General features: G+C 37.1%; 1 protein-coding gene across 1 annotated transcript in view; it reads right to left on the reverse strand.

The window, feature by feature from the left end:
* HHAT (hedgehog acyltransferase) overlaps nt 1-22,949 on the reverse strand; it is a 139,820-nt gene that overhangs the window by 55,081 nt on the left and 61,790 nt on the right. Inside the window, exon 9 of the mRNA XM_065752212.1 lies at nt 9,227-9,428. Coding sequence (XP_065608284.1) covers nt 9,227-9,428 — 202 coding nt within the window. The remainder of the gene's footprint in view (nt 1-9,226; nt 9,429-22,949) is intronic.

The following is a 22,949-nucleotide window of genomic DNA, read 5'->3' on the forward strand; positions in this document are numbered from 1 at the left end:
TAGATCTCTGGCAAATCAAATGTTAGTGCCAGCAGGAACTGTATCTAGTGTATGAGTCAGCCTGAGCCAACACAAAAACACAAGATAGATAACCTTCTGGTAGCCTGTATGTGCAGCAGTCAATCTTCCAAGTAACACTGGGAAAATCATACATACATGAATACAGAGACTGAGATTTTCTTCTGAAAACTCTGGATCAAAATTAGGGTATCACAGGGAAAGGGTAGAGAATATAAGAAAATTATTCATGGACAGAGTTACTTAGTAAAATATCTCTTTCCTTTTTTAGTACCCTGCATCCCCAAAGTTGCCCATAATGTCTTATTTCAGTTCCCAGACAGGTAGAGGATATTTTGTTTTCTTCTGAAATGCACACTATGAATGTATATTCCCATATAGCAAAGCATATGCTTCTTTACAATGCATAAATGCATACAGATGAAATGTTCCAAATCTTGTTATTAAATCTACATTAACTACCCATTTAAATAAGGAACAGGAATGGACTTTTAGTATTCAAAGTCACTCTCCTTATGTCATGTTGATCTATTCTGACTGAGTTGGAGCTTACCTACATAGTATACAACTAAATCTATTTTCACTCTCCTTTTATTTAACAAACTTCTGCATCCACTCCATAGAGAAACAGTCGCAGTAGGAAAAAGAGTTGGAGATGGGTAATCCATCAGAGAGCCTGTGTTTGACTGCATTTTTCACTAAAGTGTTGATTTGAGCTGATAAGTTCACAAGGTCTATCAGTTTTGCAATCCAAAGACCAAGACCAACAACATGTCTGGCTAAAAAAAGCTCTTTTTTTTTTAATGAATACAGTTACTAAAAAAATAAATAAACCTGTCACATATATAATACATCATGCTCTACAAAAGTGGTATATGTTAAACAGTACAAATGAACCATAAAAGCCTTTGGTCATTTATAAGGGAGTAGTTTAAGATAGAAAGAGTTTAGACAGACACCAAGTCATTTCTAGGCTGTACAGTAGCTAATTTCCATCAATGTTGCTAGGCATCAATCCAAAACCAGTACAAATTTTCTTGAAAGTCTCTGATGTCAGTGCAGCTTTTACCCAGCTGCAACAAAGGTATAAAAGAAAAGTTCTCTTAACATGTCATGTCATCTGAAAAAGCTAACTATAAAAGTACCTGAGTAGTTACTGCACTCAAATTATTACACTAGAAGCATTAACTTATGTATGCAGAAGGACTGAAACTGCTCTTGATATTCCGTAGTAATATTTGTGATTTAGATATCTACTAGCATTTAGAAATCTAGAAATTCTGAATATACAATGTCATTTTCTTCAAAGTAGACAAAATATTAAAAAAATAAAAATAATCATCCACAATTCCTTGTTACGCTACTTAATGCCTTTAACAATACATTCCATAGCAATAAAATGAGTAGCTTCAACTGTGATAGCACCACAGATCTGTGGTGTTTCTCTGGATTTTTCTGTTCTTTCCTTCCTCTCTTTTCCTGTTGGAAATACTGCCAGGAAAGAAACTAGTGAAAGAGCACTTCATGCTAAAATGACACTGAAGCTATAGCTGCCTGTCTGACAATGAAATATTCAATTATACATCTCCGTGGAGCAAAACAGAGACTCACAACATTTATTTCTTTTTGAACTACCCTTTCCAGAGACTCTGTAATCCAAACATAGACAGAATCAGAATGTACAGTAAAACCAGAGAAGCAATTGAATGTTTCTCTTCAGAACTTATGCACTGTGGAATAAGACTGTCAGATACTATGGCCACAGTGACAGGAAAGATGTGCTTGATACTACAGACTACAACAACACAGGTTACATTACTTATTTTCATCTACCTTTGGTTTTTAAAGGGTGAAAATAATCTAGTACAATTTTCAGTTGAGTTGTCAAAATTAAAGAATAGGTAGTAATTATGTCATAAATATTCCACAGATTTAATCCTAACCCAATTAACCCTAACAGTCTATTTATCTGTAAAAAACTTTACAAGATAACATAATCTGTACTATTTGTTGTGTCAAAGAAGACAAATAAATTAACTATGTAAAACCTAGTCCTTCCCTTATGTTTCACTGCCTCCCGAGTGTATGAAGTACTCTTCTCAATGCTACTAAAGCTCCACCCTTTCAACTTTCTTTTACTGGAGAAGTAATGTCTAAAAGGAAATTTAATGTTGACTCATCTGTATGTCACAAGAATAAAATTAAATCTTTTTTTTCCGATAAGTTGTTAATATAGGTTGTAAAGGATTTTGGCAGGGAGGGGATGAAGCAACAAATCTGTGGAATGTTTCAGTCCCTGTATTACAAGAGGGACATAGATGTGCCCTTATGCACACTAGGAAAATCAGTAGAAGAAAATCCAAAATTGCTAATTGGAGTGCCTGTTTCCAGTGTAATCTAAGGATCTGAAGTTCAGCTTTCACTGCCCATTGCTCTCAACTAAAGAGTAAGGCCCAATCTTTACTTCTCTACAGAAGTGAGAGAGACAATCCAGTCAATCTCAAAAGCACTTTCAAGTGTTTCCAAAAATATTTCTAGATAAATAAAGGCCAACTCTTCAAAGTCGATCTCTGAGCCCTGGTAACCACCTTCATTAACACATGAGCAAATACCTCAATGCTTCCCTTGAATCTGGGTCATCCGCAATGCGGCCATTTGCCAAAAATAACAGCAATGCATAAAAGCACCAGAACAGGAGAAAAACTGAAAGAGAGTGAGGAGCAGATGGGACAGTGGGAAGGGAAGTGATACATCCTGACTAACAGTTATTGGCTATTTTATCTAGCTGCAGTTAGGGACACTGAAATGCAGGGCAGGGTGTGACTGAGCAGCTGGGGGAGCAGATGGGATGGAGGAAAGGCTGAAAGTTGTGACAAAGCTCTGCCAAACAGAATGTCAATGTATTTATTTTCTGAAGTGAGCAGTAGAAATGACAATGGGCTGGGCCCAAGCAGGGCAGCAACTTCTAAGAGAACACGTCAGTGCACACTGTCAATGGGTAGTGGGGACAGAAGTGCATTTGAGGAACTGCAGAAATGAAGGGAGGGAGTACATGTGGTCATTAATAAAATGTTGGTAGAAATCAGGCTTAAGAAGCAGCAGAAGCAATGGAAAGGCAGACGATGGGAGACTGAAATGTCACTGGGAGACTTCCTCCTGCTCTCTGAAACTGAAGGAAGCTGGTGAATAGGATAAGAGCAAAGACATTCCCAGAGAACAGAAGAAGAAAAGCAATAAAAATAAAGAATTTGGTTTGAATATGCAAGCAAATTATCGATTTATGAAATAATGCAGAAGAAATTACATACTTTTCAGAATTGTTCTAACACTAACAAGTTAAGGAAGAAACCTGCAAGTAGAATGCAAGCAAGATGTGCTACCAAGATCTTATCCATCAACAATGGCAGCAGCAATTGGAAGAACAAATATAATTTCCCACCAACATATACTGTACTCTTCAGTATCCATATAATCCTTCCTGTTTGCTCCATGCTCCATCTGGCTCTAACCCAAACCCAACCCTTCACTTTTGTTTGCTTAACCTTTTTGGCATATTTTTTGCTTGCAGTTGTCCCTCCCTTCACCCCAAGTCTACCTACAGCCCTGGGGTCAACTCTTGTTGCTCCTCAAGGCATATACTTTCCTTCCAAAGCAAATGTGAAGATTGGCTGCCAGAAGGTTCAAACAGGAAGGAGGCCACTGACAACATTTTTCTGAGACAGGATGATGAAAATGACCTGTAATTCCCTACTGACAATACGTCACTTCTATAAAAAAGGACCACAAAATTAACATCAAACAGCTGTCAGTTATGATCTATGTTCACAAATAGAACTTCTTTCCGAACTTAGAAATGAATGCTATATAAAGTATTTGAAAAGATACTCATCTTCTCTATTGATGCCTTACTAAACACTCACTCATCAAAATGTTGTCTTGCACTAGAACCAGTTCATTTTTAGCTTTTCCAAAAGATCTACATTTATAGCATCGCTCAGCAAAGAGCCAAACCGCTTTCAGTTTGAAGAAAGCCTCCTACCAGCTCAAACGTACGCACCACACTTAAGGATACATCTGACATACACAGAAGTAAATCTCAGTGCTTGTTTCTATATTTCCTCATCACCCTCAAAGAACCTGCCTAAACATTCTTTTAAAAAGTGGCAGCTTGTGAAAAGTGCAAAATGAACAGCATTGAAACGTACCATCTCCTCGTTTTCGGTTCGTTTTTTTTTTATTATGTATTTTTTATTTTGTTTAAGGGAAAAATTATTTTTTGTTTTATTTTATTTTAATTTTTAATTTATTTTATTATTTTATTTTAATTTTTAAATTTTTGTTATATTTAATTTTAATTTTTGTTTTATTTTAGGGAATCCAACCTTGCAACGGCAGTGCACACATTCCTATAAAGGTGCCTAAGCTCTCACCAAGGAGAATGGTTTGCAAGAGTTATGCATTCTCCTCCACATCTAGGTTGACATCCTTATTTTTGTCCTTCTGGTTCCCATTCTGCCTGTTCCAGCTCTCTCATCTTTCTCATCTACATTTTGATGTTTTTACGCTTTAAATTCTATCCAAACTGGAACCTGATCTATCTTCTCCAATCATTAGTGCAGATTTTTGCACAAGGTCCTGCCCTTATGGTCCTCCTGCACTGCCACTGTGAAACTGTTAACAAAATAACAATAGTAATAACAAAATAACATTAGTAATCCCTGTGGAGACATCTGATAAACTCTGCAAATGCAGACCTTACTTAAAATCTTGCAAGATTCTGTAGCTCAGTTACACTGTGCATTATTGCACATGGTTCTGAAAGGCACAGTGGAAAGACAAGAGCATGATACCACTGCTTGATACTATACCTTCTTTTTCCAGTTATGCAATTATCTATTGTCTGCACTAATTTTTAAGGTGAACAACAGAAGGAGACTATATTGACATAAGAGTAAAAAAGAAGTGCATTATCAGCATCATGTTCTTTTTACCCTGTAACATGACTTCCTTGCTTCTCAAACTGCATTATGACTAGAGTACCAGAAAACAGCTTGATGTCTCCAAAGCAGAACAGGAAGTAAATAATGCCGGATGGGAGAAATATTTATTTGTTATGACAACTGGCAGCTATATAATGGGGTTTACTGCTGACACTGCTATGTGAAGCAAAGCAGCAATCACCTGGTTAAAGACAGATGGAAAATCACAGCAGCGATGCCACTGACGGCATCAAAAATAATGTTTCTTGCACAGACTTGACAAAATGATGCTCATACTCAGAAGGTAGGAAATGACAGAATGTTATCTCTGAAATTCTGCTGCAGGCACTTACGTCATTGAAACTTGTATCATATTGTATATGCTTGTTTTTAATGCATAACAACACTTATCAGATTATTACTGAGTTTGCAGGGAGAACTTCCCTAAGTAAAGGAAAGCAGAGTCAGACTGCAAGTGCATGACTTTCTGTGTTTGTCCCTCTTTATCAGGGTTCTCTGAATGCTTTGGGATTCATTTACATGAAGATAAAGGAAAAGCGTTGAGAAAGGAGAAAAATCAAGCAAGGCAGAATCATGGCAAGAATTTTTTGACTCAGAAATACTATTGCCAAAGCTAGAAATAATTAAAAACTAAATTCACCTTTCAGCTGCTCAGTATTAAGCAGCACCTTGAAAATTCATCTTACTAGTCCTAGGTACCACACATTAACAACCAGTTGTCACGAATCTACCATGAAAAACATTCCAGTCGCATCTAGAGAGAGGAGTTTCAGTTTCCAATGATTTTGAGTCAAGACATTAGAGCAGAGACTTCTGGTTAGAAGAATGTTATGATTGAACTCAGTGTTAGGGGGAGGCAGTTAGAGAGTATTTAAACACTGGGTCATTCCTTTAGCAGAATGCCTGCTCCTTGCTCCTCAGAGTACGACAGCAAGCTCTATGCACCAGCCTGGATTTTGACATTATGAGTGATACCTGTAACTCAGAAGATTCTGGTACTATAGAGTATCTGAGTCTGATTAAAGGACTTTGTTCAACTACCTTGTCTTACATTATTATACATTCTCAGACAGTGAGGAGACAAACCCAAAAGAAGCCTACAGCAAACACTTAAGATTACAAAGAAAGCACTGTTGCAATGCCTGTCACTTAAATAAATCACCACACTGCTATAAAGATATGAACTAATTACACAAAACTATTAGTAAAGAAGAAAATGTGAGGCAGGCTTCTGAGATTAGTACACCAGTGTTATAAATATTCTTTCTAGCAAACAAAACAAAATACAAATCCAAGCCTGGTGTTTGCTAAAGAACAGCTAAGACTGGGCACAACACACATTAAGTATCTCTCCATGTTCCACTTCAGTTCTCTGCAAGATCACTGCATCATTTATTATGAGTAACTATGGAAATTATGATGATTTGAGCAGAAGACACGCGCAATCAAATTAAACAGATTAAAGAAACAAGAAATAAAAGAATTCCAGAGCAGAAGAACTCTCACTACAGTCAACCTTTTGAAATTCTCCTAAAATGCTGTTTTCTCCAGTGCTGAGATTTCAAATTATCACTGCCACATCCTTAGTACCCAGAACAAAAGTGACATTTCAACTACAGAGGCAAATGTACAGAGTTCATTGGCCTAGGAAAAAATCCCCTAATGGAGCACTCTAACCAAAACCACGGACATCATACAAAATATTTTCCCTTTCACAAAAAGGGAGGGGAAAAGGCAGTTATAGCAGGCTGAAATTGCCTTAATCAGTTCACTCTGTCACAGGCATAAATAAAAATTTAGAAATCAAATAATTTTGCAGTTAAAAAACTCAAAATATGTACAAAGGTAGTAAACTATTTTAAAATAAGTAGTTGGCTTTTCTAAGTACGATGCTAACAGTGCATTTATTTCCTCTCTAAATAAAGCTAGGAATAAGGTTTTACACCAGGAATTCATTATAGAAGGATTTTTAGAAGAGAAATCTTCATGTCTCAATTAAAACAACTCTTACAAGACCAAATGACATCTTTTCACTATACCAGGAAACAACTAAGAAAATAAATGCTACTGTTACAAGTGGAATTAAAACATTAATTTTAACCATCAGTCAACTTCTTCCTCTTCGCTACATCCTCTTGTGGACAATTTCCAAATCCATTAGTTTAAAGATTCTAAAGTTTAAATCATTTTAAATATTTCTAAACCAAGATGTCACTTTTCTGGTATAGATTTCTATCTTGTTTTTCTTAAGAAAGGGAAAAAAAATGAAAACATTGGAAGAATGATAGCCATCAGCATTTTCTTTCAGAAATATGACCCATTATTTATTAAAAGCCAATACAAATTCTGCCAAATTTCAAATAAATTACTACCGGGATCTCTATTCATCTCTGGGAAATTAATATCAAATCAGTGGGAAAAAAACCCACTATTTTTTTTTTGTTTGTTTTTGTTTCAAACATCTAACAAAAAAGTAAAAATCCTGATAAAAACCCAGTGAAACACCCCCAGTTTAATATATGGTTCTCATATATATACTAGCTCACGATGCATAGCATTTATTGTTAATCTCTACGTAAAGCTTTGATACATATTTAAACATGTTACTGCATTCAGCTAACAAGTAACCTCTATTAAGCCAAAAATGATCTACAGGTAACCTCTCACAACTAAACACATCAAAGTATGAAATTTCAAGACAGTTTGAGCTGAAAACAACAAGCAATTACATCAGCTCTTCCAAAGCTGAAATTAGGAATCCAGGCACTGTTTTGCAATCAGTGTGGATGACCAGTTTCAGGTCCAAATTTTTGGGTCAGAAAATTCACTGTTTCCAGTAAATATTTGTTTATATGCTGCTATTACTTCTCATACATAATGCCTGTGCTTCCTTGTTTGTTCCAGTTCAATATGCCTGAGAAGACATTTAAAGCCTGTCAGACTGAATTTAAAGCTATAAAAGCGTTATTTGCTCACACTGTGCTAGGTTTGAAACACTGAGATTTAAATTACCATAAAGTCTGAATAAATGTAGGGTCCAATTCTTCTTATATATATTCTTAGCACAGGTTTCAGTGGATGATAAGAATTAAATGCACTTTATTTAGATTTTGAAGTATTTTATAAGAGAAGAGAGAGGACACAGCAGGCAACAACAGAAGCAGCTTCTCTTTAATTATTGTTACACTTCATGATCAGTTCAATTCTAAAAAAGAAGTCACACTGATATTCAACTTATTTTTCATGATTTAAAAAAATAAAATTAAAAAAATTATTTCTGTTCACCTGAATTCCATAACTCTCAACTTTAAAGAAGAGAGAGGGAAAATGCACTTAGTTCATTGTTAGGAGATTAAAAAAGGTGCTTCCAGACAGCCCAAATTCACAGTGACAGGCACAAGGTAGCACTGGCTACTAAATTACTTAGCTGAATCAATAGCCACAGCCTTCCAGAAAAAAATACTGAAATGAGGATGGAGAACAAATATAATTATTTGAGCATCAAGACTGAAGAGTGAGTCATCACACGCACAGTATTACAAGATATGAAATCTGAGCACCTTAACTCTACTAAGGAAGAAAGATTCATGATTAAATCCTAAGCAAACCTGGAGACTAAAACGACCATCAAATTAAAGCAGTGCTTTTTGTATACAACTACACTATGTGGAGAAAAGTATAAAGAAATGAAGGTAAAATGTGTAAGTAAAGTGAAAATATCAGAGGTCATCAAAACAAAATACATTTTTTACTAGACTGCTTGTTGGCCTAAGATTTCCCAGAGTAAGTTTGTTCCCAGATGCATGTAGCTGCTACACATACTTTTGTTCATAAAACACACTGTTAGAAAATCACACTACTAATTTTAGTAAAGATGAATATTTTAAGGCCATCCTGAGTGAAATCAGAATACAAATACTAAAACCCTAAAAATGGCTTCTGTTTAACCATATACAGTGTGACAAGCAGTTGCACTAGCACTGCAGAGAAAGCTTTTAAGACCATGCATATTTGAGCGTTTGCCTAGTTCCTTTGAGAAGAATTCTAGTTACACAGCTCACCTCAAACAGAAGGTGGGGAAGGGGAATGCTGGTTTTGTCTGTTAACCTCCAGTTTTAATCTAGACTAAAATAAACCAGTAACCAGGAATTTCAGACAAGAATGGAGCTAGGAAACAAGAACACAAAATGAAGAGAGATTCAACTTACAATTAAGTCTTGAATAAGTGAAGCAGAAAGTATCCTCTTGATGCCATTTTCCACAACTACTCCAAGCCAATTAAGTACTCCCCAGTACCACAGATAGCTCTGTCCTCCGTGCCAATAGCTTACAAAGGCAAAAGTGAGGGCAGTGGAAAAGAGCATTCCTGGCAGACTGGACTGAGATCCTCCCATGGGAACATAAATGTACCTGTAAATGAAGTGACAGATAAGCAGTGTTATTATGGCTTTCATAGAATTCTCAGGAAAAAAAAATCCACTGCAAAATAATTTAATTATTTCATGACATAAAAAAAAGTAAACTTGGCTAACTGATGTTCTCTATTTACATCGTCTGCCCCAGCTTCTGCAAAGTTGTAGACCACTTCATGGGGTATGCACACACACCATTTGGCAAAAGATGACTTTGTGCTCAAGGGCATTGTGCATCAGCCAAATGTATACGATATATTCTCAAATTTTGAAAGATGTGTTGGGTCATTCTAAACTTCAGGAGTTGTAAGCCATCTTGTATGCACAAAAATTTTAAGTAATCTTGGTAATTTAAATTATAACACTCTTCACAATAAAATTTAAAACATTCTCTGAAGTCATATATAGACAAAACAACATAATCTTTTACATTTTCCAGAAATGCAGACTCAAAGATATATTATTTGTTATTAAAAGTGTTCAATTTCTTCATTTTTTAATCTTCTATTAAAAAATGTATTAGCAGCAAATATCTCCTATCCAGTTCTCTTATTACCGTCTCAGGACCACTTTTGCCCAATGACCTCTGCAGCACATGTACCATCCTCCTGCTCCAAAAATACTTGCACAAAAAGTACAGCATGTATTTATGCATCTGGATTGAAACTGACTCCAGGAGTCAGAACCTCAGTCTTTAATTAATGCTTAGAAGTGTCAGAAAAGCAGTACTTGTTTGAGTAGAACACCAGGAGCAATGGGATTCTGAAAGCTGATGCTGATTTCTGGGTCATTTCACTTCCAACCTGCCTAGAGGGCCACATCCACTTCTGCCAGTTTGAAAATAAGGTATGGCTGGGCCTTTATTTGAAAAAGCTGCATATCTCTGTCAACACTTTATAGAAGTTCATGGGGAAATAGTTACTGCTCTGCTCATGAGCACTGGTGAGGAGGCACTGTATGTCTGAAGTGCCCATGACTATTCCTTTCAACTGTCACTCCTTTGGCGTGTTGCACCCTAGTCATATGTGAAACTATTTCTACTTGGTAAGATAATTAAAGGAATTTTTATCCACTGACATTTTTAGTTTTCAGTTTTTACATCCAGAAATAGATACTAGCACAAAGATTGTAAAAGGAAATTAATGCAGTGCTTTATTTTTAGCCTCTGAAAGTAAAATACAGTATCACGGTAAAATAAAGTAATGAGAGTAATTAAGATGTAAATGGAAAAATCATTCAAAAAAAACCAAACCTTTCAAGTGCTCCAAATTCTCTCTAAACATAACATCAATACATTTTGTTCCCTCCACCTGCTACAGGAAACATCTGATTACATTTATAATGATTTTCAGTGTGTGACTTTTTTAATCAAGCGTACAAAAATAAATAGAAATTGAAATCAATAGTTCATATATACGTTGTGTTTTTCTTCTCTCCCCCTTCCTATTCTTTTCTCAGGCCTAACCTTCTTACATCATACAGATAAAAACATGGGTGGCAACAATGCATCCTTGCAGGTGCCATCAGTGGGTCTGACAGCAGAGAGGAATGCCATAGCAGCTTGTAAGCAACCAGGTCCCCTGCAGCTGGAGAATGAGGCCTGAACCTGAGATCAAATTAAACTGATGGCACTGACACTCACTATCTTCTTTTCCAACATATCTACCCTGTTCTTAAAGAAAGAATAACATCTGCAGCAGAGTCAGCAGCTCTGTTCTCCTTTTACTGGTATCCAGACAAATTCCTCCTACTCCACGCACTACAGAGATGGAATACCAAGAAAGCTCACCTACTTCGGATCTACTTTTGCAAAGCCTCTCCCCCTCCGCTTTCAAAGACTGACTGTTGAATTTTCCAGGTAAGGTTGGCAGCAAATAACCAGTTCCCCTCGCAGGCTGTGTTCATAAAAGCCAACTAACTGTCTTCTTTCAAGGAGCCTGGTCTACTGCCAATAAGAGCCATAACTGCTGATGCTGTCAACCTCAACAAAGTTCATCCACAGTTTATTGAAAAATCACTACTTTATGCAACTCAGATACCACCAGAGAGGACATTGTACCTTACTCTACACCCTAAGGAAATCTTTATACCAACATGAGAGGGTACTGAGTTAAATCTACCACACAAAAATTGGCTTTTATCGAAGCAGCAGCTCTGGGCTTGTGTACCATACCTTCACATGCACTGAAGGACAGAAGCTGTGATACAAGTAGTGGCAATCTTGTGAGCACACACAGCTTCTGTTGTCATTGGGACTGGCATAGCCAGGAATGGACACAGTCAACACGTCAGTTTTTTTTGTTTGCAATTTGTAGGTCAGTTTAAGTTGCTTTGAATGGCTTACAGAGTACCGTGCAGAGGAAAATAAGCTATTCTCTGATTTTCAGTGTTTAACAACAGCAGTTAGTTAAGTGAGCAGCACTAATTCAAATCTTGGTGAATCTTCAAGTTCAGTGGAGTTTTAATGCCTGGCAAAGCCCATCTGTGCAATTGAAAATTTGCTTGTGTTGTCCTTGTAAAGAACTGTCTACAAAAGCACAAAAGCCAAATGGAGCCAAGAAATCTTTGATGACATTTTGACCTTTCCATCTACTACTGTGGGGCTTTGCCTGGTAGAAAAATGCAAAGCAGAAAGCAAAGCCTCTCTCCCTTCCCTCCAGCTACCAGAAGAAAACAGAACATAGGCTGGCTGCCACTTCTTGCCACAAGGACATCAACTGCCTTCACTCTGTATGTCCATGCCTTTGCCACCTCGTAATATGCACAGTCCATGTTGTGTACAGTCTTGGGTGGACAGGCCTGGGTACAAGTAAGTAGGCAACTCAGGCAGTGTACAGCCAGATCTAGCTCCTGGTCCCATGCCAGCAGCCCCTTTGTGCTCTCTGATGTAACCAAAATTATCTTACCACCACAAGAGCTCTTGCTGTTACAAAAATGCATTTTTCATATTTTTGAGCATCATGGCACATTAGAATCTAGTTTCTCAATACTTTCTCTATGAGTTTGCACAGAAAAGTACTCATTTGATTACAGAAAGCTATATTTATGCTAAAGAAAAGTGAAATGTGAGGGAGAATAAACAAGTAAATAGTATTATTAAGCCAGAAAATAGAAGAAACATCATTTATGACATAGCACGTTTTGTAAATAACAATTATGTCTCCAACTAGTAGACAGGAAAAAAATTGTTCAGAAGACACATTTTCTGCCATGCCTTCAAACAAAAACACTTCCTGGAGCGAAATGAAACATCCAAGAATATACAAGAAGTCTGCTCTGAGGCTGAAATCAGCTGAGGATACACAAGCATGACACAGAGAAGCAATGCTCTTTTTTCCAACTCTATCCCTTCCTTCTTACAGACAATGTGAAGACTTTATGGTCACTGTGGCATTCAGAATCCCTAGTAAATGGAGATTTGAACAAGAAGTAATCATATGGGGAAGGAGGTTCTTACAGCATATCAGGTAAGTTGTTTGGTTCTCCAGTTCACTACTAAAATCTGTGAGGAGGAAAGGACGTGGAGAAAAGAGAAAGATTAAGGGGCAATGACTATAATTTCACATCCTACATATTCAAGCTTTCCAGCTTTTTCTTTGTTATCATTACCACTGTATATCTTCAGTGCATCCTATGGTTCTTCTGTACTGTGATTTGAAACTAAAAGTTTGCACATACTAAGAGGTTACTGTAGAGCATGCTGATCTGCTCTGCCACATACAGCATTACATAAATATCTCATTTTAAGCTTTCAGGCAGTTTTTAAGACTATTTCCATCTCTAATCACAGAAAATCCACAGAGAAGCTCAAAACCCACAGGTCAGGGACTACTAGCATGTAAAAGTAATCACGGATCTTCATGTCAGACTAACAGAACTCAAAGGAACCCCCTTGCAGCAGAATTTCTTAACAGCTCATAAGCAGATTACACATTTACTGCAGATGTGCAAGGAAGGCAGACTTATCTGAAAAACGTGGTGCCAATGCACAACTCTCTCTTAATTCACATACACACACAGAAAGTAAACAGAACAGTTATCTGGTGGCCAGTGAGCCAAAGAAAGATAAATGAAGGAAAGTACTGAAATATTTTCCAAGGAGAAAAAGACATTAAAGAGAGTTGATTGGAGGATGGTAACTGGTGTCCCTCCAGGTTATTTTACATGGACAGGTAACTGTTCCCTTCTTAAGATGGATGAAAATTACAAATAGGAAGATACTTGGTATCAAAAAAAAAAAAAAAAAAAAAAAAAAAAAAGCAAGTTTAGTAAGTATTTAACAATCGAATATCAGCTTATGGGATCAAAAGTCATTCCCTGCTAAAACTTCAAAAGTAAATTTTGTCAGCCCTATAGCACATTTCTTACAGTATCACTTCAATCATTAGTTTTCAGGTCATCAGTCTGTTACAGTGTGTGTGTGGGGTGGGAGGGAAGGTGCTTCACATGTTGACTGGAAAACCTGTACATATCAGAAGGACAGAAAAAAGGAGAGAAAGGCAGAGGGGAAGAGTTCAGAGAAGGGAGAAAACAGAAATCAGTGTAGATGCTATATCTCAAGACATCTGGGGGACATCTGAGGCAGAAACACCAATATATATAGTAAAACATAGTTTCTCCCTCTGACTTAACACTACAAAAATCTACATTCTCAGGCTTCCTGCTACACGATTTTTGCATTTCCACATCCAATTCTGATTTCAAACTAAAAGGTGTTAAACATGATGTCATTTTCACAAACAATGCATGACCGCGTGCGGGTATTCTAATACTCGAGTACTTTACTTTCACTCCCACTTACAGTAGCTTAAATCGGCTTACTTAGCCAGCAAGCTGTTCCAGTTACACAACTTAATTCTCTCTCGCAAAGTGAACATTAGAGAATTAAATAAAATATGTAAATGGTGACATAAAAGTCCCCAAATTTAAAACTGGCATTTCTTTATTCAAAACAATAACTTTTAAGTCCAATGTTCATTTTGTTGGTCTTCTTGAAGAGGTAATCAACAAAACAACTGTAAGAAATCTAGTAGTAATTTTCTTGGAAAATACATTTTTATTATTATTTATTTTATTATGTCTACATGATAAAGTTTTTAGTTTGAAACTTTAGAAAACCATTAGGAAGAGCATTTGCAACCAGTTAAGAATCAATCTGAAGGGCTTTATTCCTTGAGGCCAATACACTATTCTTAATTCCCTATGTCTGCAGTTTCAAATATACTTAAGTATGAGCAAGTAAAGCACATGTTTGAATGCTGGTCTGTTCAGGGCCTTTAACACGGGCTTAAGCTTCTTGCTGAACTAAGGCCACATAGCAAGGTGAATGCTGTCCAAGACTTTTCTTTCCTTCTTCTTTAGTATTGGTCTTGGACTGCTTTACTAGTTAAGAAATCAAGTGAGCCTGAACAATTTTGCAAAAAACATTCTGACAACCAAGTCACTGTTCATTTTGCTTTTGAACTTATCCCAGAGACTGTCACTGCAAAAGAGACATGGATGAAAGTGTGGCAGGACAGACAAGCAGAAAACAATTCCCTGTAAAGCTGAGTGTCAGCTTCTTCCCCTTATTTATCTTTTTCATGGCTTTAGATCATTTGTTTTAAACTTTTTCTCTGCAGCACAATAAAAAAAGATCTCAGGCCAGTTTTGCAAATTCTTACTTCTGGGTGAGCTCTTAAAATTCCTGTTTTACCAGTTCAAGTTGACACTGACTTCAGTAGAGCTATGTGGTGTGGATAAGTACAGCACATCTGTAAATCTTTATAAGACTGAGTCCCACATGAATAAATCTGTTTTAAATCACAGAAACAACTCCTGTAATCAAAACTTCGAAGGCTGAGCCCCACATATTTTTACTTGAAATAAAAAAAATGACAGTATCATTAGGTAAAAGAGGAGTAAGGATTTGATATCATTTGGTAAAGGAGAAGTCAGCTATGTTCTTACTGGAAACTCCTTTTTTTTTTTTACATTATCTAATAGTTTTGATGGCCTGCTGGCACAGCTTTATAATCTCTGTAAGATTTTGTCACCTCACCAGATGAATACAGTGTTTAGACAGACCCTGACAAATGGAGATGGTTTAAAGAAAGTAAGCTAACACTGGCTCCAGGCATGTCTTACTAAATTACCACAAAAATACGTAATGAGAAATTAAGTCCATTTAGGTTACAAAGCATTAATGGGAATATTCATATGCAAGAGCACACAGCTTTATAAATATGACCTGAATTTTGGTTCTTTCCAGTTGCTAATGTATTTCCCAACAAAGACTAAGTACGCAGTTTCCTATTAAAAAACTGAAGAGCGTTTAATGTTTTTTTCTTCTCTTGGATTGAACTCCAAAAACTGAGTTCACAAGTCAGAGGGAGTATAACTGTGGAATACTGAATAAATCATTTTGAATTCACTCTTGTAAGGAAGCTCGTGCTTTCAAAGAGATTAATTTACTTTAAATGAAATTTCAATCTAAATCATAATACTTCCTTTTAATAGAAACAGTTTCATTACTGGTAGGTTGCTGTACTTAGTTTTCCCTTAACTGGAAATATATAGTATTTATATATAATAAAGAAACCCTGCCTACCACCTGTTTGCCGTCAAATATGAAGCTACTCACTCATCAGCTCTTCATCAGTGAAAGTGGGATAGGTTTCACATTACCAAAAAACTGTGATTGTTGAGACTGCTCTGAAATCCCAAGCAAGGTGGCATTCTTTCCACTGACTGTAGCAGGTTCACTGCTGTTGCCAAAATTGGCTCAGTGGCTGTGTAGAAAGCAGGGACAGCCACTTCCTGACTCAACCCACCCAGAGTTTGCAGAACTCCCTGAAGACATTCTGAACTCCTCTCCCCCCAGGGCCCAATTCATTTCTGATGCTCAGAATACACTTACAATATGCTGGTAATATCCCAGCTCAGCACTAAGTGCAGCTATCAGGCTATTACTACCCCTGCAACCTGGCTGGAAAAGGAACCTATTAATAGTACAGTCACTCTTTGCTTATAGTAGAGGTCAGGCTCCTTGCCAAGGAGAACAACATATATCTTCTCCCAGAGGAGTGCTCCAGCTGCTTGTTACCAGGCTGCCACCAGACAGAAAAGAAAATGAGATTTGGAGAGTGAGTATGCAAGAACAAACAAGCCTGACCAGGGAGTAGCATGCAGGGATCCCAGCCCTGGTCAGTGCACCAGCAGTTGCTCCCTGTGTGCTAAGGAATCATTAGGTGAAATGCACAAACAACACCACCAACAAAATAAATGCTTTTTTTCTCATTTCCTTGACTTCTGATGGTGGCACTGGAAGGCCCACCTCAAAATGCAGTGCTCTGCAAATCTGCATTTTGAGGTTGGATGGGCTTAACTTTCCTATCTAAACAGAGCCTTTGCAACAAGCCTCTTCCCTTGCCATCTCCCTTCTCATTGCATTCACATCAGGACATTTTACAGCTACAACAACAGAAACAAATTCATGTTTTCTCCTGTGCACGTCTGCTCATATTAAACTATTTGTGTTCAGTTAGTGAAAAGCTGTTAAGTACATATCATGTGCTTCTTTGACCATGCCAAAAATAAAGTGCTACATTTTTCCCCCTCACTTAGAAAGCCACTTTTCCACAGGTTTAAGTACAAGCCATTTAGCCATCCTACTAATCTTAGCATGTCAGGTACATCAGACAAAGTGTGGATCCACCCACATCTCTAGACTCAGGTGTTTAGAGCTTAACAGTATAACACTCATAGTTTAGAGCTTAACGGCTACCTTTTCTAGTATGCCTCTGCCAAAAGAACGCATGACATGTCGTCATTACAGTAAAAACTATATCATTTTCCTTATTAGGATATTTCCGCTTAGAGACAATGTGATCATGTTTGACAGCACACTGCAATCTGCTAAGTAACAGAAAAGATTGTTTAATCATCACGGATTCCTTTCTGGGGAGCCTGATGATTCTTCTATCCATCATCTTGTACACATGCATACCAGTATCCACAGACCACACATCAGCTTCACAAAACCACATAATGCCTTTGCCTTTCTGGGCTTTATAGATGAGCAGAAACCAAAGCTTCAGGAGACTTTAACCTGGTACAACAGAAATACATATCATGGTAAGGCCAGAATAATCTTTGAGAATAAAATTTCCAAAGTCAGTGCTGACTCATGAGGTGTTACAACCTTCAGATAATTGCCCAGAGTGAACAAAATATTCTTCAAAGACATTACGGAAACAAAGTAAAGGCATGTGATCATTGTAAAGCAGAAATAGAGGCTGGATGTTGCTTCAATATTTCAGGAAATATGATGAATATCAATGTATCTACTTAAATACAAAGTAACACTGTACATACCTCCAAGTTATGTGTACACAAAGCTTAGAGTTAGGCTTCTGAAACCATTCCTAGCTAAGTAATTCACCTGCATTCATGTTTCTTTGAATATGCTGCTTACTGTTCTGGGAAAAGACTATGTACAAAATACAGCCACGGCACTGAGATGTCTAGGCAGAGATGGAATGACTTGAATTATTATTATATAGCATCTTTCACACTGGATCTCTTAGACACTCTACAGTCTGTGTCAGAAACACTTAAAACTGTAACAGAATTAAATCCCCTCTGATGTAGAGCACAGCCCCTATTTATCAGAACAAAGCAACATTGCTTAATTGTTACATAAATGAGAACTGATATCAAATTTAATCAAGCAGAGTGAAATAAAATATTTACTTTTCTTGAAGTGGCATCCATAAATAATGATCTCATCTAATTTGTAAAGAAAGCATAGTCATGCTTTCTCCACCCCAGCCTGGAACATGGTTCAATCCAGATACAAATTTAAGGGGGATGTGTCAGTTCCTGTGACATCAGGAGCTGACAGGGCAACAGAGCTGAACAAATAAAGAAAAAAATCAACACAGAGCAACTAATTATCCCAATGCAAAGGCAATACACTTCAGTAAGAAACACTGTAGCTACAGACAGGAAATTAAATATACATGTAACTAAAACCAGGTAAACCTGGGGAAACAGAAACAAGAAGCTACATGGTTAAGGAAAAAGAAAGTCTGTGGGGTACAAATAGTAGTTGGGATATCACAGAAATGTAAGTAGAAGATATTCCATAAATCTTATCATTCTAAAACACTTAGTTGCATATCTTTCCAGTTGCCTAAAGGAATTCTATTGTTATAAAGAGAGGACAAATAATAGCTGATGAAAGAACGCTGAAACATTCTGTAATTTTCTGCATTGATTCCATGAAAACTCCAAAGACAACTAATCAACAAAACTTTTTTTCTACTTTTTGTTGCACCAGAAGTAATTTTATTTCCTATTTTCTGCTTCTTGAATATTGAAAAATAAACTGCAAAGGGCAAATATTTCTCTCTTCAAAAGTGGGCGGATGCAAGCAGAAGCAAAAATAACCCACCTAGCTTGGGAACTGCCTAACCCAAACTCCCAGTAGTGCTTTGGAGCAGAACATGAGGTAGCAACGCGTACTCATCCTTGGTATAAGGGTTAAACAGTTAAGAAATAACATGTAGCTTCAAGAAGTTAAAAAGAAACAGTAACAGCAGACTGGTCTGTCTTACCTGAAAAACCTCAATTATAAGCATATCTGTCAGTTAAAGTCTCAACAATAATCTAAACAACAAAATGGTATGATTGAAAGTAGGAGCTTTGGTTTAGCTTTGAAACCACTTGAAGAATTCACTGAAGATTCAACGAAGTATTAAAATGAACCGTGAGGTTCAATAATTGGTTTCACTTCCTAGTGCCCAGAGAAATGGAAATTGCATACTGCATGTGCATTACTAGGACTATTTTCCATGTAAGACCATTAAAATACAGAACAATAAGCCTGTAAAAATGCAATACGCAGTTTTTAATTTTGTTATGGAACAATTCTCTTGCTTCAGTTTTAGCTTGTACTAAGGGCTGTAAGCTCCACACCTGGGAGAGTATCACCACACACCACTTCCATTCTACCATAGTTTTGCCACGATGGTAGTGAAGACGACAAAGTAGAAAGCACACACACAAACAGACAACTCCCCACCACACTGAATGCACCCACAAGTCATAGGTGACACAGGATGGACAAGAAGCACTCATACTTGACTGTAGCCTCAACTAGGTGACAGCAGCAACCACTGTTGTCTGCCACTGGAATTCCACCATTACACCAAGTCTGGTGTCTGAGTAACTGCATCTCCCTGTCCTGAATCAACACGCATCAACATGCAGGTATGACTAAATGTGAAGGGTGAGGAGCAGAACAATATTGCCCAAGTCTTTCTGCTTCCCAGCTGTGCTGGACATCTGCCTCCTGGAGCACTTTTCCCTCCCACAGACAGTTCACTTCTGAAGGAAAGAACGGGTACAGCATTTATATGGGCACAATGTTTCACTTCCCTGCTGAGACCAAAATCTAAGATGTAATGAAAAGGAACATGAATTTCAGGCACACCTTCATAAGCAATTTGTCTGTTTCTTTTTTTTTTTTTTTTTCAGTAGACTAGAAGGTAACTAGAAATACTCAACCAGATAAATCTCTCATTCACCCCCCACTTTTCAGTCCCCTATGATTCTCCATTACAAGAGTTACAGTGGCATAACATAACCATATGGACTGAATTCATGCATAACACATGGTCAAGCATAATTATCTTGGGTCAAGTGTGTTGACAATGTCCTAGAACATTTTCAGTTTACATTGCAAAGAGATTGATTAAGTTTATCTATGTCTACAGTACTATTTACTGATGTTAATTGAGAACTAATGCAAATGTGAGTAACCATAAAATGATACTTTATCATTTTTACTTGTTCACTCATTTCATTATTACCGATGCTAGCTTTCTTCAATAGTGCTTTCCACTATAAACTGAACAGTCTCAAAACAGCAGCCCAATCCACTCTCTCTTCATTACTGTCTGTCCTAAAAGGCAACTTTTCTATGACTGTCTCAGTCTTCACTCTGTCCCATACACATAAACACTGTTGGAAAGGAATAAAATATAGTAGTATGAAAGTTTAGAGCAGATTCACTAAGATGCACAGATTGCTAGACTGTCTCTAAGGAGAGGGAGAAATGCAATTGCTCTGTTGGCACATATACACCAAAATATTACCAAAGTGATTTCTTAGACAGTAATAGCTAAGATCAGTTTACTTGCTCTTCGGAGAAAAGGTCAGTCCATATTTTATTCTATTGCCAGTAAGACCTTTGTCATCAATATCAGACAGATTAGGATCTGGGTTCTGTACTAACTTTCTTTGCCATGTTCCTTTGGCACCGAGTCTTCCCTGGTCTACATCTATAATGCATAAAAACACTGCTGCTTCAGAAAGATGCCCTGACCCTCTCATAGTTACAAAGATGATGCTACAATTCACTGTTCTTTCAAGAGGAAAAAATATTGAATAATTGATTGTGTGTCTATAATTTTTCTTTCTGCACACATTCACATACGTGCTTCATCTGGATGCCTGCATGTTTTGTGGAACATAAATTTAGTAGAGCAGCAAGAGAGAAATAAATGCTTTCATTGCTAACTTAATTTGCAGATTGAATTTAGCAGAGTAACTTGACAGATATTTTTCCCATTTGAATAAAATGTTATTTCAGTTTCTTCAATTTCCAGAGTATACGCATTAAAGGATTTCCATTTTAATCTAGGAAATAATGTTTCCTGCATTAAAAGAATCTTTATTATAGAAAAGCTGATACCACATTCAAGATGCAATGATGTTCTTATATGCTGGGCAGAATGGCCGCATATAATTATGATCTGGCTGCTCAGTTTTAATCTTCTATGCACTCCTGAATGAAAACTCTTACTATGCTTCCAAGATCTACTGATATTTTCATTTGTTCATTGATTGAGAAGTAATTATCTCCACAACACAGAGAAACCACCAAGAAAATAAAGTTCAGAAACAGCTGAACCGCCATCCTTAACATCGAGCATGCCTGTTAAATCCTTCTCTCACTACATGTACAGCCCTAACACTGCAGCTACACTTAACAAAGCTTAGTTAGACTCAAATTTTGTTTGAAAAACAAACGTACAGACACAATGCTCTCTCTTTCTTTGTCTTCATAGGACAAGCTGAGCATATGACAAAGCCAATGGAAGCAATTCCTCTCACATAGCCATTTTCACTCTCCCTCATCACCTCCCCTCTGAGCCATAAAGCACAAGCTACTGGTGCTGCTCCTGAGATCCCAGCAGGTAACTATTTTCTGCTCCTGCCTGGCATGATGAGGAAGCAGCAAGGCTGGAAATAAAAGGATATGATCACAATCTCATTTAAGTGAGCTCTGACATCCTTTTAAAGCTATAGGGAACAGCATAAAGCCAATTGTGACAGCTAACATTAAAGCCTTTAAAGCACCTGCTACTGGCAGAAGAAGGTTGAGGATTTTAGGGAGGATCACTACCATTCAGAACATGAGGTGACCCTTATCTCCTGTTATCCCATGAGCAAGGAGTGGATGAAAGTGACCTGGGGCAAATTTAAAATTTTTTATTTAATTTTATACCCAACTCTAGTTCAGAAACATGTATTTCTTAAAACTCAGAATCCCTGTGATCAACAGGATCTTGGTACAATGTATTTGCTAACTAAATCTGAGCAAGAAGATCTGGTGTTTGTTTCCATAGAGCACTTCTTAGTAGAGCTCGTTATTCAGTATAAATTCATTCTGTGAAGGAAGCTTAATTGTGATTTTTGCAGCTCTTGTTTTGCTGAGTAGGCAGAGTTCAAATCAACAGAAAGAACATTCTTCCCCATCTTCTGCCTTTATCCACCTTTGCTAAGATTTTTCACTTTTACAAGAAGAACAGCACTAGAAAACTAACCCACACTGTTTCTTTTAAGAATTTTTGAAAGGTAGGATTGTCAAGAAAATGCCTTTATGAACAATTTTTGGTTTTATGAACAAAATGTGTATCAGATACTTTCTGTATAATTCAAAGACTAAGAAAGTACAGAGGTGAGAAGAAAAAGAAGGAAGGGGAGGAAAAGGAAGGGAAAATAACCTAATGTCTGAAAAAATCTAATGCTACTTAAGCTATTGCAGGAAGAGTCCAATTGGCAATATGACACAAATACATTGCTTACTTTATGTTAATTTACTAGAAAACATGTAGAGGATGCCTTACACCATGTAGGCTTGCCTTCAGCTTCTTGGGTTTTTTTTTGCACCCAGTGCAACAACCAAAACAAACCAACTGCATCTCCTATTTCCTATGAGGGAGGTAAACTGCAGTCGATTCCAGTTCAGATTGAAGTACAATACTTAAATCAAAATTTCAGGATTATTTCAGTACCACTTCTTGTCTAGTCATTAAGATTAGAAAGGAAGCAAACAAAAGTGTTCTCTTTCTAAATTCTTTCTGGTAACAAATAAAGCAGCAAAGCACCTCTTCTTGAATCCAAGTACATTGTCATTCTCTACAAAGGTACTGCAAGGATCAGTGCTATCATGCTGCCTGGTTAGACC

This window comes from Cyrtonyx montezumae, unplaced genomic scaffold, assembly GCF_038088225.1.
Source record: "Cyrtonyx montezumae isolate F1298 unplaced genomic scaffold, pur_monq_1.0 scaffold_0, whole genome shotgun sequence".
NCBI lineage: Eukaryota > Metazoa > Chordata > Aves > Galliformes > Odontophoridae > Cyrtonyx > Cyrtonyx montezumae.